The sequence below is a fragment of the Aythya marila genome (assembly GCF_965140915.1).
Source record: "Aythya marila genome assembly, chromosome: 14".
Taxonomy (NCBI): Eukaryota; Metazoa; Chordata; class Aves; order Anseriformes; family Anatidae; genus Aythya; species Aythya marila.
Genome location: NC_139055.1, coordinates 10,041,092 through 10,059,896, shown reverse-complemented (window position 1 = coordinate 10,059,896; position 18,805 = coordinate 10,041,092). Strand labels below are relative to the sequence as shown.

At 48.3% G+C, this 18,805-nt stretch overlaps 1 protein-coding gene and 1 long non-coding RNA gene across 3 annotated transcripts in view; one reads left to right on the top strand and one right to left on the bottom strand.

The window, feature by feature from the left end:
* Nucleotides 1–18,805, bottom strand: part of LOC309883595 — a 213,054-nt gene that overhangs the window by 69,672 nt on the left and 124,577 nt on the right. The gene's annotated exons all lie outside the window — the stretch shown is intronic.
* BOD1 (biorientation of chromosomes in cell division 1) lies at nucleotides 226–5,416 on the top strand (the record flags this gene model as incomplete). 2 transcript variants are annotated; one of them, XM_082771828.1, is made up of 4 exons in its annotated part: nucleotides 226–459; nucleotides 1,206–1,330; nucleotides 3,142–3,342; nucleotides 4,634–5,416. In XM_082771828.1, the coding sequence occupies 3 exons, from the start codon at nucleotides 226–228 to the stop codon at nucleotides 3,338–3,340; spliced, it is 558 nt and encodes a 185-aa protein (XP_082627954.1). In that variant the 3' UTR covers nucleotides 3,341–3,342; nucleotides 4,634–5,416. The 2 variants fall into 2 exon arrangements, with proteins under 2 accessions (XP_082627954.1, XP_082627953.1); XM_082771827.1 differs by having other exon boundaries at nucleotides 4,550–5,416.

Here is an 18,805-nt window from a genome sequence, read left to right as displayed (position 1 = left end):
TACAACTCCCAAGCTGCACCGCGACAGCCCCGCTCCCCTCCCCTCCGCCGTCCCGCCGCGATGCACCCTGGGAGTCGTAGTTCTCCCGAACTAATAGGCCTCGCCGCCTATAAGGGCGCCTCAAGGGGAAGGACTCGCCTCCCCGAGATGCAACGCGCCGGGGCGACGCAAAACGCCGCGCGCCGCCGGCGCCGGCCTGAGGCGAGCGGGTGGCGGCCGCCGGCCATGTCGGAGAGCGGCGGCGGCGGCGGGGCCGCGCCGGGCGGGGCGGGCGGAGGGGCGGCGGGCGGGGGGGGGGCAGCGGGAGGCTCGGCCTCCGCCTCAGGGCCCGGGGCCGCCGACCCGGCCTCGCTGCCGCCCGGGGACGCGCAGCTCATCGCCATCATCGTGGAGCAGCTGAAGAGCCGCGGCCTCTTCGATGGCTTCCGCAGGGACTGCCTGGCCGACGTGGACACCAAGGTGCGAGGGGGCCTCTCCGCGGGGCCTTTGTCTCGGTCTCGAGTCCCTCAGGGGCCGGTTTCGGCGCCAGGCCCGTGCTGCAGCCCGCAGCCGGCTCCTGAAGCTGCTCCTGTGGGGGCTGCCCAGGCGGAGGGACCCGGCCCTCGGTGTGGCTGCCCCTCTGTTACCGACCCTTTCGTGCATCACCCCGCATTCACACCACATTTGATGTTTAGGTGCTGCCACACTCTCCTTGCACAGCACCGTAACCTCAGTGGCCATATGTTCTTGTACTTTTTTTTTATTTCCAATAAACGGGAATTAATCTAAGTTTCCACCTACAAAACCCTTCCAATTTTTAGCTTTGATGTTGGTGTCACAGAAGCAAATCGCTTTGGTGATAGCAACGCTCACTAATTACTGGGTTTCCTAGGAATTCCGTGATAGACAGTTTCCAGACAAGAACAATCCTGTATGAACAACTCCTGTCTACGCAGATGGTTTGTATTTCACTAAGTAAAATTAGGAGCAGACAACAATTTTTAAGCAAATCAGTTATTTCTGTTATTGTAACAGCATGCTGACAGGCTGCTCGTTGCAGTTACCAGTTGTATTGTTAAGTAAAACAAGCTTACCTTTGTTCAGAAAGTCTGAATACAGACAACGAAACAAGAATGTACACAACAAAAGAAGTACTATGCAGGGTTCTGGCAGCGGGTTGGGGATCTTTTAGCACTTTAACTGGATTTTCTTTTGTTGTTGTTTAGCCAGCCTATCAAAACTTGAGGCAGAAGGTGGACAACTTTGTATCGACCCACCTGGACAAACAGGAATGGAATCCAACAATGAACAAAAACCAGTTACGAAATGGGCTCAGACAGAGTGTGATTCAGTAAGTAAGCACCGGTCTGCAAACCAGTGGTAACGTGATTTGATAAGTAATGTATAACCATCTTGATACCTCAGTCAAATAAGAATTTGCAGCATTAAGTTTCTCACAGCACCTTCTGTTGCGGTCTCTTGAGTTTTATTGTAACAGTGGATGCAGTCTTAACTCTCACGGAAAGGCTTATGTTGCTGCTTTACCTGCAATTTGTAGTTTTCAAGAGTTGGGGAGCATGGTGAGGTTCTCAGCCAAGTTATTGCTGCAAAAACCCAGTACTGCCCACTTAGCAAAACTGTACCTGATATGCTGAGTTGAATAACCTTGATCTTCCTTTTCTGAAAGGAGGAGAGCCCGTGTCACTTAAAGACAAACCTAATGATTCCAAAGCTTGTTTAAGTAGGCTCCAACCACTAGCAGGCAGTAATGAAACGCGGCTAGCCCAGTTTCATGCAGCAGAGTGTAGCTTTTTAACAGCTATTTAAGATGTACTTCCAGCACAGCAGGAAAGCCAGATTAACTTCACTGCTTAGAGATCTAAGTTTAGCACCTCCTGCTGCTAACTCATCATAGCCTGAAGTAGGAGCCTTAACTGGTTTGACTAAAAGTCATTGATACAAGCAGTGTTGTGGGGAGGGGGCAGTAGTGAACTTGAGAATGGCATTTATGCTTCCAAGAAGAGTTACTAAAATGTCTTGCACGCAGAAGCTGTATTTCCCTTGATGGAAACTGCAGATCATTGGTACCTAATGCTAGTTTCAGTTTTTAATCTGTAATTACAGAAGAGGGTATCCAGTGAAAGTACAGAACTTTCTACCTTTACTTAAAGTCCTTGAGACATGCCTATCACTTCACACATCCTCTTATTTCATGATAATCAGCCACAAGAGTGAAATGGCAATAGCAGAATGTTCCATCAAAGAGCCTGTAGTTAGCAGAACGTACAGTGCTCACTTTAGATAGGCTACTAGTATAAAAAAAGAAAAGGGGAGTTTGGAGAGTCCCTGTCACTTCTGTGGGTGCAGGACCAAGCACAGAAGGCTGTCAAGGCATGTCTGGGTAGCTGTCCTTTGCTGGATGCAGACACACATGTGCTGTTAGTGAGAGGTGATGTGATGTGTGGTGACCCCGCACCCAGTCACCCACCAGCATCTGCAGCCTCGTTAAGTCTTGTGGCTGCTTTTCCAAGCAGCGGGCACTGTCGGGGTTTCCTGTCCCTCACAGACATGACTTAAGCCCAGACTGCCTGTGCCCCACAATCCAAGAGTCTGACGCGGCCCTCGAAGCAATAAGTCACTTCAGTTACTGGTGCTTGGTTCCAGAAACTTTGCCGTGTGCTACGTGTTCTTGTTTCCTTAATTAATACACAGCTGTCTAGACTAACAGTTACAAGAAGTGAGTGACAGTAATGTTATTGGGGGAAGGCCTCTTCTCCCTCCAGTCAGCCAAAAAAAAGACTGCTCTCACCTGCCTTCCTCAGAATAGCTTGTTTCCCTTGTTTGTGCCAAAATGTGTTTGTTTGCTTTCATGTTGACCTCATTTCCACATGAGCCCTATTAAAGTGGCTCCTGTCCAAGGTGTCATTTAAGTACCTGTGAGACCAGATGTCAGTTGTTAATTCTGTGGGGAGAAGTGAGAAGGGGTGAGGGGGGGGAAATAGGTGGTTGAAACAACTCCCTGTTAAGGATCTACTGAGTGGGCTGCAGTTCTCACCATGTTAATGCTAATTGCAGTTGACAGGAGGGCTCTGGAGAATTACTGGAGGAGAGTGGGGAGAAGTTTTTCAGAGGAACTGAATGACTCCTTTGTCTTTGTTCAAGGTCAGGAATGCTGGAAGCTGGAGTGGACAGAATTATTTCTCAGGTGGTGGATCCAAAACTAAACCACATCTTCAGGCCCCAGATAGAGAGGGCGATTCATGAATTTTTGGCTGCACAAAAGAAAGAGGAAAGCGTGCCAGCTCCTCCTCCGGAGCCCGAGAATAAGGATCCTCCTGCTCCATCTCAGGATGCCTCCTAAAGGTCTTGTATTTCTGCACTTACTACTTAGAGCTTTCACGTAGCTCATCTCTGCAGTTTGTATAACCTAAGATAGAGAAGGCACTGTATTCTTCCTGGCTGAACAGGGAGGACACTTTGATCATGAGCACGTTGTCTGTGTCAGGCAGTCATCTGAGCTGCTTCCACTTAAGCGTCTGCTAAAAATATATTAGGACTGAAGACATAGGTATGATGTAAAACAGCTATCAAGGAACACTGTGGACTCGGCCAGTGCTGGTTTTGGATCGGGCCAAAAGGCCTTTTATTTCTGTAAAAGCATATCGAGCAGCGATCAACATGGAATTGGCTGGACAGCTTTCAGAACACTTCCAAATGGATTAAAAATATATCTTTTACTGAAATACATCTGGAAGTGGAGTGGTGACAAGTTATTGTGCCTCAGCACTGAAATTTTTAGATAGCTCTTCTTTAGAACTTACCCTGGAGTGTTGATTTGCTAGTGACTGAAATATTCAGTGAGGTTAAGGGATCTGGGAGTGAATAACTCCATTTCCAATTGAGTTGTGTAAATAGAGCAACCTGTATCTTTCCAGCTGAAAGGACTGAGGGTGCCTTTGTTGCAAACAAGTTCATTCTGGCTTTTGTGATTAAAATAACTAAAGGGGCCTCAGGGGGCTATAATTGCTGCTCTGTCTTAACACAAATGACTGTGCATCTCTGCTAAGGCCCTGTATCATAGTGTCGGTTTGAATATCGAGGCCTGTGTGCACATTACTGAGGAACCACTATCCCGATGGGAAACTTCAATCTGCAGCTTTGCTGGTGAACCAACTTCTTTCATGCAGTATGGTTTTTAGTTGTGAATTGTTCTAATTACCAGTGCTTTCTGGAAGAAGATAAATCAACTGTAGATTGGGGAAAAAGTTAAGACAGCAGTAAGTAACCCACAGTGGCTGCTGTTCTGCTTGGAATGATTACAGCAACGAGCATGGATTTTTAACTTTCTGTTAGAAATGAAAGTGCCTGTAATATCATCCCGAGTTACTGAGTTATCTGTGACTTGCAGCCATAGTGCCTTGAAACATCTCTGTATTTGTCTGGTTCAAGTAGTTAAAAGTCCACTATGACCTGCAGCTCAGTGCTACTGTTAATTAGTTTTATACATTCTCTCTTCAAATGCATTTACTCTTGAAGGTACCAGCCCCTAAACTCTTTTTCTTTCTTGCAGTGAGTTCCTGATATTAAGCAGCTGCACTTGCAAAATACACATCCTGCTAGACTGGCAATGGATTGCTTGTTGCATTTGTTACAGGATCTGCCAGAGATGATCCACCTTTATCAGACCTGTCAGAAGGCGTTGAAATTCAGATGGACCTGGAGTTCTGCGTGTGGAGGGACAGCCGAATCGCGAAGATAATTTTGCTGTTGACAGCAATACAGGGAGCAGCATGTATTCTTATTAGTCATGCCTTCAGGCAGGGGGGCAGGATGAAAAAGGAAATTAGATCTTATTTGGAAGGAATAGGGAAGGGGGTTGAGATATTAGACTTGGGAGCAGAGGGAAAAAAAAAATGTTTGGGGGATCGGGGTCGCCTCTTGGAGGCCACATAGGAGTTGTTAGATTTTTTTGTTATAGGCCCAATGTGAAGAAGCATCATACACCTCTGCTGTGTAATACAGTAGCAAGCAGTAGGTGCTAGGTCAGGTGTAACTCATTGCACTGTTTGCTCTAGAAAGACACATTTCCTGTTTAGAACTGGAAAAAACACTTCAGGATCAATTATCCCGATAATTTCTGTTTCATTGCAGTAGAATGTTTACAGTTAGCTATGACTATAGCTGATTTAATTCTTATTTCCCAGGTAACTCTGGGAAACAAAGGGCACCAGAGCAGGTGGTCAGTTTGAAACTTGTCTCTTTCAACTTGAAAGACTTTTCTTTCCCGTGAAATTTCTCAGGTGCCTAGTGGAAACTGCCCTGTGCTTTCAGCTTGAATGCATGCAGTGTCCTCTGGATGACAGTCAAATAGATAATGTGATCAAGTATTCTGCCAGCAAATGTCTATACCTTTTGCAATAAAAAACTTCAAAAAGAATCCCAGCTTTCGAGATCTTTTTCTTAAGGAAAAAGTGGATGAAATCCACAAGTCCTGATTGCTGGAACCCTAAGGAAGTGCAGCCCTACACGGTTCATAGATGAACCCAGCTCTGACAACACCGTGTTGATAGTGGATGTCATCATGAAGTAAAATGCACATTAGGATTCTTCTCCTTATGAAAAGTCAAGTATCCAGTAACTGAATTGACCTTACGTGGAGGCCCTATTAGTTACAAGGTGTAAGTCCTGAGTAAGTTCAGTCTGATAGTAGTGATGGTGTAGGCATGCTCAGCCTTGGGAAAACAAGGCACTTCTGGCAATGGTCTAGACCTGTTTTTTTGTTTGTTTTTTTTTTTCCTTTCAGCCAGTAGTCCTCTAAGAAGCTAGTGGCTGCCTCTGTCACTGAGGAACACAATGTCTGAATCCCTATGTTATGTAGGAAGGTGGTTGAGGTACATAGCTTAATAAGTCCTAGAGCAGGGAGGGAATTGGATGCTGTACTTCAGGCTCAATATACAAAAAAAAAAAAAAAAAATAAGTACACACTTCAGTAAGCTGTGATAAACTACAAGTTTTAAGGGTTATGTGTTAGAGCTGACATATCACGGAATCACCTTGAAATCCCCATCTCGCAGGCCAGACTAAGGGTTTTAATTATGCCATTTAGTGTCTAATTATGACTTCAGAATTAGAAGCAGACAGAATGTACTATGAATCAGTGAACCCAGGTATGAAAGCCCTATAAAGGGGGGGAGGAAACCACAAACCTGTCTAGAAGGATTGCATGACTGTACAGTTATCACCCCCATGCTTATCAGGGGCAGCCAAGTAGCTTATAAGGCTGTGTCTGAAATTCTAGTTGCTTGGCTGTTAAAGGATTTACCATACATCCCATACAATTTAAATACAGCAAAGTTAAAAAAAAAAAAAAAAAATCCTGATCTTAAAATGGGTGGGAGCAGTAGAAGAAGGGAAAGCATGTTTTAGTCAAGACAAAACATAACTACAGTTCAGCACTTGTAATTAGGTGATGAATAATGCATTTGTAGCACATTCTCGAAGTAAAACTGATTCTTGCTCTAAGTGATTAATAGGTATGTTATGATTTTTTGCAACCTCTCATGCAAATGTTCTAGAAATAATGGGTGCTCCTTAAGATGCTCACTGTGTAGCTGTTCTGTGACAACTATTTCATGAGTAAGAGTGAACTAAAAAGCAGCAATTACGAATACCTTCTTTCTACACAGCCAAAATATTCCTGTACACAGTCATCTTTCCACAGTGTTTCAGAAAGTTGTCTGTATCATATGAGGAATGTTGAAACACACTTTTTGTAACCCTTTCTTTTAAGCTAGGTAAGATATCAACCAACCTTTCAAAATTTAAGCCTTCTGGATGCACCAGACTCTGTTCCTTCCTGCCAGGAAGATCAGCACTTTGGCTGATGGTTCCTGAGACTTTGCCCATGGACTTGCTCTCATTTGCAGCAGTAGAAGGGTGAGCAGTGAAAGGGCATTTGCTTTTCAATTGTAGGAGGGGGAAGCGATCAACCTTGGGCTTTTCCACAGGAAAATAGCTCAGGTTTTTAATCTTTCAGAAGACTACAATGGCATCAGGCCACCCTGTACAGCAGTACAGCTGGTAGGAGGAGGTCTCAGTAGCAACAGATGACCATAGCAGCATGCAGAGAAGGTGAGCCTTGCTCCAGACACACTGCACTTGAGTGGAGTGGGAAGGCTAAGGGTTAATTTGGCCCTGTGCCCCTTCTCTCCTAAAAGAAAGGAGGGTTATAAATTGCTAACTTGTCATTTACAGTAACCTAGGAAAGGGGGGGGTGTCTGAATCCCAGCTGGTCACATACTGGCATCTGAGCAGTTGCCTTCAGGCAGCAGCAGAGACAACACCATGTCAGTAAGTGGTGCGGTCTCACATGCCAGGAATGGGGGGATGATCACTGGTTCAAGGGGAAGCTTTCCTTTGGACATTCGTCTTCCTTCACAAAACAGAAACCATAAACATCATATTTGTTAATTAACACTTCATCAAACAGCTCTGTTGCAATAAAAGGTGCATAATCTAAGCTATCCTCACATCAGTCCAGTTGTTCCCTAGAGCACAGGCAGTCTCCATGCAACTTTTTTCTACAGCCCTCCCCATCGTTCTGCTCAGGCAGTGTGCAGACATGCCTCTGCTCAAACCAGACCTCGCTACTGACAGCAACACTGCAGCTCCTTAGGGTGTGCATTTCAATAGCTGAGCTCAGCAGCTGATCCAAACAATAGTTTAAGAACTGATTTTAAAGTGCCAGCACCAAGCCTCATAGAAGCTTCTTTCAATTTAACCTGAAGCAATCATCAACATAGCAAGCTGCAGCTCCTGACCACCTCATCAGGACCACAATGCCACCTGAGCCCAATTTTTTGGGGCACATGCACTTCTAGTCCTTTAGCAAGTGCAAAGTGGGCTCTTGAGCATCTGAAGCACTGCTACAAGATGTGAGGGGCCTGCACAGTATCAGTCAACACATCTGAAGGGACAAGCGGCAACTTCAGAAATCTTGATAGCATGGCTGCTCCTGATCTCCTGCCCTCAGCCTTCAATTCAAGCAGGCTCATTTGGTTCAGGCCCTGGACTACAACATTAATTTAACATGAGCAGTTAAAGACACATCCCACACCATCAGTTAGTGATGCTGGTGATGTGATGTGATGCTCCTTGCCAAAGTACTCTGGACCCACACTGATCTCAATATAGCTCAGGTGTCTCGAACCCAAACCACACCTGGCTCTACTTCTCTGCGTTTAGGGCAAGCATCACTGCTTTTAACAGGACACAGCCAGCACACCTGGAAGAGAGATTTTCAATATACTATTTTGATCTCAGCTGAAAGAAGGGGTGCCAGAAGGGCAAGAAATCACATTGGGAACATTTAACAGAGTATTTTATTCTCTTTTCACCATGTTAATAGGAAACACAAGAGCAGCACTCACTGTGACCATCCTGCTTCTGTGCCACCATGTGCCATGACCGCAGGGCTCAGTGAGTACCAGCCCAGTTCTCTAACAGTACATGGGGAACAGTCACAGCCAAAGAGGATCCCGTTCCTCAGCTTGTTGCTAAACTAGATATCAGTTTCCCCAATTGCAGATTTAAACCCACAAGAAACCGGAGCAGTTTGACTGTTTCACAGTTCAACTTCTTTTTTATATTGTATTGAAAAGCATAATTTATGAGCTTCCTTAGGGAGAGATCAGCTTAATCCTTGTGAACCCCACACCTCAACCACCAAAGTTTATGGGTTTCAGAGACTCCCTGCTCCTTACCAAAAAGCTGCGTGCAGTGCAGCCATTCTGAGTCTGGCCATAAGAGGGAGATAAACCATTGCTTCATTTTTCAGTTTTGCTGTCTCCTTGCAAACTCTGAGCAGATGCAGGACTCAAAGCCTTCGCTGACTCGTGAGTGAATCAATTCAGCAAGGTGCGGAGTTCTCACAAAGCTGTTCCCTGAGCTCTGACTATACTTGTCTAATGCAAATCACACAGCAAATACTTCAGTTTCTCAAGAGGTTTAACAGAGGGAACCACACGTCAATCAGGATTATGGAGAGCGTGGGGAGGAAAGTGAAGAGCCTAAATACTCAGGGACAAAAAGGCAGATTTAGGTTGTGAAACCCTAAATTCTGACCTTCCCCAGTCACCGATCTGGTCTGGCACAAACACGGCGAGGTTGAAGCAGTTGTGCTAGTGCCCGCGGCCCCAGATGTTAGAGCCGTGAGATTACATCGGAATCAAAACTTTGGTTCTTGCATTTTTGGAATTCTAGTGCCTAGCCCACGTCGGTGCCAAGTCAGCCTCCGAAACATGACTGGGCAGTACCCGTAGCGCTATCTGCCCTCGTCTAGACGCTGTCAGGAGGCGAGGAGAAGCACAACGGGCTGGGAGCCGGCCCCACAGAAAATTGCCTCCAGCATCAGGTAGAGCCCAGCAAGGCAGAACGCAACACAGCCACCCCACCTGTGCTGGGTAACGGGAGAACCTCCTATCGCCCCCTGCACCTGGCTGACCCCCACACAGGGAAATCAGCGCCTTTTGTTTCTGATTGCTTGGAAAAAGAGTAGAATAAAAGGAATCCCCAAACCAGCTCAGGTCCTGGTCCTACAATGAATTCATATGGGGGTATAGGGCTGCAGTTTGCTTTGCAGAGTTGGGGCCTTTAGGAATTCCGAACAACTTCACACAATAAATGCATCAAATTTGGAAGGGATTTGTAACAGAAGCAGAAAGCCATGACATGCACAAGTTTCATGTTTCATTGCAACTCTGCAGAAGAGGGATAAAATAATCCTGCTTCAGAGAACAAGCTGAAGATCTCACATTTTCTACAAGGGGGCAGCACTTCTATACGGAAAAAAAAAAAAAAAAGAAAACCAGCTTTAAAACTTCTCCACAGCACTCCCTGTAGGGAGTACTTCAGTCACCCCTTCCAGATCCTCACGTACCAATATTCACAATATTCACCTCCACCAGCTCCTCCTGTCGTGACTTACTCTTCCAACTAAGTTATCTCCAACTCCTACCACCAAAACGCAGCAAACCAAGGCTTGCCCTGACAATGACAGCCTTCCCCAGAAACCATCCTTTCTCCTCCAGCACTGGTCTGAACTCCCTGCCTTTCATTTTTTGGCCTCCTCAACCAACAGAAACCACACCACAAACACAAAACCGTGCAAGGAAATCCTGAAAAAGCCTTGTTCAACCTTACCTTGCTCTGGAGGGACAGCCACTCTGCTCACCCCAAGCTCTAGCACGCACACACTGTGCTCCCCACCCAGCTCAGCCTCAGCTGCAGGGGCTCAGCCGTGCAAAGTGAGCTCACCTGCACCCAGAGCACACCTGAGCTGCTGCCCCTCTTCCCCCCCCCCAGGGTCAAGCTGTGCAATTTCACCCCCAGAAGGTGAGAGCTGCTTCAAAGGCTGCTGCTTCTCTCAGGGGAAACTGCCCCAGCCATGATTTGTTGTAAAAAATCCCCTCTTTCCAAAACAGCATGGAGAATGGGGATTGGGCAGCTGCCGACACCAGGAGAAATACCTGAGGGTTCCTGGCTCCCCAAAATACCCCACGGCCTTCCCCCAGGGATGCATGAAGGTGCCAAGGGGCTCTGGCTGCAGCTTTTATAGGGACACATTTGTTTCCCCTTTTTAAACAGGACTACAACGTCGTTTCTTTGGGCAGTATCAGGATGGTATCGGGACATCCACGATACCGCTCTATCTCGGACAGATTTCCATCAGCCTCCCCAAAACCTACACTACAGCAGGGGCTCCCCACTGCCCATCACTTTCAGTCTCAGAGAGCCCCAGGGGTCCGGCAGCCCCCGCGCTCCGGCTGTTGGGGAGGGGGTTGCTGAGGCAACAGCACGCCTTGCTTCGCTGTGATTTAACCCAGCTCTCACCCTCCCCCCCGGCCGCCACTGCCGACGTGCGCCAGCGAGGGTACAGCTTTTGGGGGGGGGGCTGCAGCCACCGGGGTCCCGGTCCCTGCACGTCCTCGGCAGCAGCGACGAGACGGCGATGGCAAAGCCCAGCTCCCCTCTGCAAAGGGACAGCAAGCACGTGAAGAAGTGATTTATAACAAGGGTGACCCCAAGGCATCATTTGTGACATGAGATTTTTATTTTCTTTTTAATTTTCTTGCTGTAAAAACACTTTTTCAGACTGACAGTGACCTCTGTCCCCAAGGGTATTTTGCCGTTTGGCACCGCTGTCACCGCGGGTCTGCCGAGGACATCACGGGGCTCTCCAGCAAAGGGCTGAAATGGGGTCAGTCGTGCCACAGCACAGCTCTCCCGAGAGCCAGTGGTCATTTGGGGCAAAAAATTCCCCATTTACTTGGTCAGGGGTCTCACTCACTCTCAAGTCGAGTTCATGCACCATCAGCTGTTTTGGGAAGCTGGGATCCTCGGCAGAAAACAGAAGGAAAAGTGGAGGTTTGGTGGGTAAACCTCAGGTTTTGCATCACCCAGGATTTTGAATCACCCAAGGTTTTGCTGTCAGGGTATCACAGGAGGCCCTAGTGCTGGGACCAGAGCAGGACAGTCCCACCAGCTGACCAAAGCCTCACTGGCCTGCAGAGCTGCCTGAAGCGAGAGTGGGCGTTGTGTGTCAGCTCAAAAGAGGAATACAGCTGAAGTTCTGCCCTGAGTGGAAGAACTGCTTTCAGACTGATCCTCAGGCATAAAAGCCAGCAAGAGAGCACAGCAGAGAGCACGTGGAAGCCTACAGGAAGCCCCTGAAAGCCCCCACAGAAAGGAGAGCTCCTGGCCGGTGCTGCAGACACAAGAAGCTCAGGGAGGTGTGAATTGGGTGTCCCCTGAAGGTCCCTCTGCAGTTTGTCAAACCCCATTTGAGGGGTTCATGTGGGATAATGTTCATTATCCCACAGCCAGGGAAATTCTCCAAGCTCAGAATAAAGAAGCATGGCCCTGCTGCACTTCCTGGAGAGCAGGATTCCAAGTCTCAAGATAAGCTTGGGTTTTCCTTTGATTATTTATCATCTCACCACTAGATGCATTTGAAAGATGAAAAAAAAAAAAAAAGATGAAAAAGGCAGTTCTGCCTTGAACTCTGGTCCTGCCAGGGCAGATACATGCCCCTGGTCTGTGCCTTTCCAGCTCAGCACCTTCTGTCATGCCCAAATGAAAAACTTGTCACATCCAGAACAGCAGGCTTCGAGTGTTGGAGGAGAGCAGCTCTGAGCAGCAGCAGCAGCAGGGAGGATAGAATGTGCCCGTTCCTTTATGGGTCTGAATCTTTTTGTTAGGAATAATTTGTAATTTTTGTAGACATACGGACGTCACCCTTTAACCTCTGCGATTGTGCTCTACTTGATTGCAGAAAGAAATGAAGGGGATGCTAACACAACTGGGCTGAAGCGAGGGCAGAGCTCAGCCCCAGCCCGCAGGACACCGAGTCACTGGGAGTTACTGGAAGGGGATCAATGGGGAGCGCTCCCAGCCACGCCAGCAGCTCCGACTTCTGCAAGCATTAACCCAGAGCAGTTGCAATGTGAGATCCCATCCAAGAGAAATAAAGGCATGGAAATAATGTTCTTGGGGATTGGGAAAGGCTTCCAAAAGAAACAAGTTTACAAGATACTGGCGCATAATAGTAATTAAATCACTCTCACTGCAAGGCAGCTTGGTGACACATAGACAGGAATTGGTCAAAGCCCCGAGACTTCCAGCAGGAATAACTGCAGAGCTTTTCAGCAGTTTCAGCGGAGGGAAAAGAACCGAATGGACACAGACACTGCTGAACAGGGCGCTTCAGAAAGAAATCTGAGGAGTAGGAGAAGGAGACTGAAAAGAAGAACATGGAAACTGCCCGTGCCACAGCAGCACGTCACTGCGGGCCGTCTGTTCACGTCCAGCACTTTCCACCACCACCCATCTCTGCAAAATAACACACATCGATACAGCCAACACCTACCATATCATCCCGAAGATCTGAATTTTATTTGTTAAAAAAAAAAAAGAAAAAAAAAAAGAAAAAATCAGAGGCAATCCTAAGAGGCAATAAAGTTTCAGAACGTCTTCAGAGTTCTAGGAATTCTGAGCATTTTATTAGGTGAACTCGCGATTCCGCAGTAAAAATAGCTTTGGGTTTCACTGTTCTATCTTTCTTTTCCACGTTGCTTCGAGCTTTCGAGATGTTAAAGAGTTCAGCCTGCAACGTGCTTTGGGCTGCGGGCCGGGAATAAGTTTGTAAAACATTGTGTGCCACTTCTGCAGAACGCGGGAGGCCTTGCCATCAGCCACGCTCCTGCGCTGCTGGCAGGGGATGGCAACAACCGCAACAAAAGAACAAAACCTCACCGCTGGGACTTGAAACATTCAGAAAGCAAATTACGACAGCTCAGGGCTTGGCAACAACTTCACCTTTCCCAGATGTTAGAGGGGAAGATGTTTTTACTTTAAAAAAGTGATGGAAACTAGGGCTTGCTTTGATATCTGCAGCCGAAGTTGAATTAAAGTGATTTGAGCTTTGAAAACAGAGGCAATTCACTGTTTTTTTTTCTGGAAGAGGGGACAGGCCACTTCACATGCTCAGTGCAGGATCAGTCTCTGCACTGAAACTCCCATCAGCCACATCTGAATATGTACACTAGTTAAATTTTCCCTCCCTGGACCTAGACATTTAAGAGGCTTTAACTTCAGACTTTAGCATCAGACAAGAGGGAAGTACCACTTGCTCTTTTGGGGAACCTCAAGGCTCCCGGTTTTTCAAGCTCCGTGTAGGGCAGAGCAAACTGTCCCCCAAAGCACAGCAGTATTTCCCTGCTCCCCCTTCCAGCCCAGCCCGGCCACGGTTCTGCCTGAAGCCTCGGCCCTCCCTGAGCATCTGCTGAGCCCGCCACCTCCGCGAGCGCAGCGGCACGTTAGCTCCATGTGGCAGGAGCACTCGATCCATTGTAATATTGAGTTTCACCACGTGGCCTTCAGCTATGTGACCCGGAATATTTGACCTGATGTCAGAGGGGGCCTAGGCCTACTGAGATATTTCCCGGGGCAGCCTGCCCTTTTTCTACCGAAGGAATCTGATCCAGCGACAGGAAAGAGTGAGAATTTTCAGCTGTCCTTATCCCTGTGAAACTATCTGTGCTCCATGTGCTGAATGTAAGGTGTCTGTTAGCCACTTGCCTTCTCCTCTTTTCCTCTGTAGGTATGAATTCTGCACTAATTCCTGCTAACAGTCACATCAGTTACTGCGATCATTAAATCTCTGCAAATACAAAATACTGTGTTTTATTTTTTTCATGGCATCTTTTATATCCAACACCCCACACGGGCTCCAGACCTGCAAAGTGCTAAACAGCTGATAACCCCGTTCTCCACCAAAATCAAGGTCAGCCAGTGTTTTGCCAGTTTTGTGCAGTATTTTGCAGAATCAGACTGCTTTTGTGGAATTTGCTTCATCCTTCGTGGCAATGCAGACACCTCCAGGAGCAGAGAAAGGCAGACATTTAACAGAAATAAACCACGAAATTTTAGGAGAGGGTGAACAAAACCAACAGCAGCAGGAATTACCATGTATATATGTTAAATATAAGTAATAACCCCAAACATGCCAAGTATGCTGTGGGATCTTCGTTGTGCGAGCAGCCTGGTACCTCAGTCGTCCATCCCATGAGAAACACAGCTAACAGTGCCAGTGTCACCTCTAACCAGCTCCAGGGCTTTCCAACTTCACCATCTGACTGCTGATGTCCTCTCCAAGTCCCTCAGCCACCAGGAGAGCCACCACTCATGATACCCATTGCTTCCTGCATGACTCCTGCGTGAGCATTGCGATGTCTGTGCCCTCTTAACATCCACTTGGGTTCCCACCAAGACCTACGTGTGAAAGAGGGAGGTTATTTCCAGTACCAAAACTCATGGCAGATGGGAGTTGATCTCCCCACGCCCATATCTGTTACCTTTGTGTTTCCTAACTACAAAGCACAAAGCCCAGAACTCAGCCCAAATGCTGAGGATTGACCCAGGATCTCCTCTGTTCTGATCCCAGTTCCAGCTGGGATGACGTGCTTGATTTGGGGTAAAACCTTTCGCCTCTCCGCTTCCATTCCCCCAACTTATAAAAGGCAAAAGCAGCAACAACCTTCACGCCGGTCCAGCTTTGTGAGAATGAAGGTTTGAAGAGTGTGCTGAAGATTAAAACCAGCCCCAACACACACCCCAAAAAGTCACAGTTGCTTAAAACTGAATGGAATAACGGAGATAAGTACAGGCACAGAGTCATTTGGAAAGTCCAGATAATAAGCCCATCAATCAAGGCTGCTTCCTAAGGCAGCCATCTAAATAAATGCTAATGAAGTCATTTACAACCCCCCCAACCAACGGAGGGGCAGTACTTCGACGCAGTAACAGCAGCTAGAACAGACTGTCCATTAAACAACAAAACAGAGCGCTGAAAAGCCAAAAGAGAAAGCAACAGTTTGTGCATTTCAGAGCTCTGAGAAACACCGTACCTTCGAGCCAGGCTTTTGTTCACATGAAGGCTTTTCCCTTTCAGCCCCCCCCCCCCCCTTTTACTTTCCCTGCCCGCTTTATCATTCACGCCTTTCGCTTGCCACGTACCCAGATGCCACAAGAAAGGGCAGGCTGCGGGCCCAGCTGACGGCTGCTGACATCAAAAGGCTCCCGTTGACTTCAACGGGCACCGGAGCTAACCCTCCATAAATCACTGGGGTCAGCGATTAAACAGCCACCCCCACCCCCGAACAGGGGAGAGGCCGAAATAACGCCCCCAAGCTGGGTTCCTGTCTGAGCTCCAGCCCCACGTGCCTGCTTCATCTCACCAGCGCCGTGCCGAGAGCGTTTCAGAGAGAAATGGTCGCTCTCCAAGCCTGGGGAGCGCTTTGGCAACGGTGCTAATATTTGGGGAGTTAGCTCGGCTGTGCTGGATTTGCCTTTCGCTGGCCGAGAGCCCTGCAGGGGGGAGCAGGGCCCATTTCGGCAGCAGAGCCAGCGGTGGCATCCTCACCCGGCCCCTGGTGCGGACCTCGTTCTGCACCAAGGTTCCTGGAAGCCCGAGGATGGCTTCAAGGAACCCGGGGCTGGGGTTCACGTGAGGTCCGTGACATGCCCTCTGCCTCCTCAACCTCCCTCGTTAACACAAATAACTAATTGACCAGCTGGCTCCTGGCAGTCATCGCAGCTCACAGAGCCCAGCACACTGCTCACCCGCGTGCCCGGGTGAGTGGAACGGATCGACAAGCAGCACTGAGGCACACCTCAGCTCTCTGGGGATGAGATGTGATCAATTTTGTACCTCGTGCACATGTTGTGGGTATGTTTGACCGTACCACAGAAGTCCCTGCCCTCCTGCAGCCCCCCTGAGCCCGCAGGGATGGCCACCTCTCACCTATCCGTTAACAGCTCCCAGCCAGGCACTGCTTCTTCTTCCTCCTGCCCTGGGCTGACAGCTCTGGTGACCTACAGACGATGCTCAGCCTGGACTCGTAAGCCAGAGAGCTTCAGGAAATGTCATACCACTGGAAGGGCAAAATGCTCAGCTCGCTAACAGGACACACAACTACTCCCAACCCATTCCAGAGTCACCTACTCTGTGTGCTTGCAGGTAAAGCAAGCTTTGTTTTTTTAAAACAAAGCGAAAGTCCTGGGGGCACTGAGAAATATACATGTACAATACCTGAAAGATCTTTTGGGAAGGAAAAAAAATCCCCTAAATGATGAAAAAAGTAAGGCAAAAGATCTACTGACTCATGCTAGAGTGGCTCCAAGACCCTCTCGTGAATGGAAAGCTCAGACTTTTTGTCCCTGCTCCATCCTGCTGCACCCTTTCTCATTGTAAGGAACACTTCTTGCAAGCTCTGCAACACATTGTACCGGAAGAATCCAGTCTGGTTGGACTTGTCAGCATTAATTTGGTCCTTAAGATGGATGAGGATTTTGCTCTCCTCTCCCCGGTTACATCTGGTTTGCAAAAAGCAAAGGGGGAAACTCAGTTTTGGCACCAGGGCCAGGCGGAGATCAATCAGTGAAGTCCCTGTCAAGGAAGGAAAGTCAAAGCCTGCCCGAAACTAGGTGAGGGCTTGGACTCACCATCCAGAGCAAGATTTAAGCTCCTGAAAGCATTTCTGCCAGCTATTAAATTTTGCAAATGCCCCACGTACGGTGTTCTGCCTTTCTCCAAGACCTGAAATTGTGCCCTTAGCTCAAGGTGCCCTTTGAAATGTATTATTAGCACAGCCAGAGCCTCCTGTGAGGTCTAACAGACACTTGGCGCTTGCCTAAGCAAAAGACACATCTGCAAAGCAGCACCAGCTCTGCCCAGTAACCACCTCCACACCTTGCTCAGGCCAGGTCTTGTCCTCATAACTCTCAAGAGCCTCAGCCAGCAAAACCTGGCACGGTTTGGTCTTTGCTGTGCCGATGCTTCTGCTGCTTTTCACCACCAGCAGCGGCTGCTCCTGTGCCGCCAGCGGGTGCCCTGCTCAGCCAAGTCCCCCGGTGCTCCCGAGATCCCTCCTGCCCTGCCCTACAGACGAGCAGCCCCAAAAGCTCCCCTTTCCCCGGCACGGCCATGCCCCTAGGTGTCTGCCCAGCACGGCAGCGAGAGCCAGCCCAGACAGTGTGACGGGAATGCAGGAGATTATGCCTGTATTAGATTTCGGCCTTCCAGACACCCATATGAAGCGGCTTCTTCCGCTTCAGCTAATTTCCTTTCAACTTTTTCAGCCAAGGGCTGTGTCCAGACTGTGACCAATACACCACTGCACGTATTTAATGCACTGGCTTAGAAAGAAGCCACATTCAGAGCTGACGTTCACGGGCAGAGCGGCACAGCCACGTCGTTCGTGTCCTCCAGAAGCCGAGCCCACGGCTACATTTTTGTCCCCGCTCCCTGCCCGTGCCTTCAGCCCAAACGCTGCAGAGCACCTCCACGCCGTCCCTCCTGGTCCTCTCCATGCTAAGTTGTCCTCACTACCAGAGCCAAGAGTTTTGAAGTTTGGCTCATTCTTTCTCTACTTTTATTTTTAATCCATTTCCTGCTCACGCAGTTTGATTTAGCTGACTCTTATCCTGCTCCTTCTGTCTCCTCACCACCTTTCATGTTTCCCCCAGTTCAGTACTGGCTGCAAGTTGAATTACTGTGGTGCTTGCCCATCTCTGCGCATCACTGAGAAAGAGGGCAAACAAAATTAGGTCTAACGTTTTAGGGTAAAAGCAAGGAGAAATCTCACCTCCTGACTCAAATCACTTGATTTGCCATGTGTTCTGAGGCTCTTAAAACCAAAAACCCACAGAACAACTTTGTTATTCTCCATGAAAAGTTCCAGAAGGTCCAGCTTTCCTGCTGCATTTGTACCTGCCATTAGAGCTGAAGAGCTTCTATAAAAAGGAACAACATTTGGGGTGAGGGATTGATGAAAAAAAAATATTTTAAAATTGCCCTTTTAAAGTCAAAAAGGTATTTTCCTTTTAAAAAAAGGACATAAGCAGATTCATATCTGAAGTGAGGAGAGATGAAAGGAGGTCTACCTCGCCCGTGCTACCCAGTCCAACCCCTACAAACCAAAAATCCCCACAGCAGCTCCTATTCCCAGCCCAGCACATCCCAGTGCTGCTGGCCACCAGCAACAGCAGAGCTCAGCGGGTTTTCACCGAGGAAGAGGGGCAACAAAACCCAGACCTCTGCAGGCACCCTGCTGGTGGAGCATCCCTTCGCCCCCTTAAACTGCTGGGCTGCAGGGTGTCCCCCTCCGAGAACAGCGAGGCTCAGCAGCACCGGGAGCTGCAGAGACTTCTAGTTCCACCAGCCTGAAAACCTTTCAGGTCGAGCCTCCCATCTTTCCTTCCCTCGGGT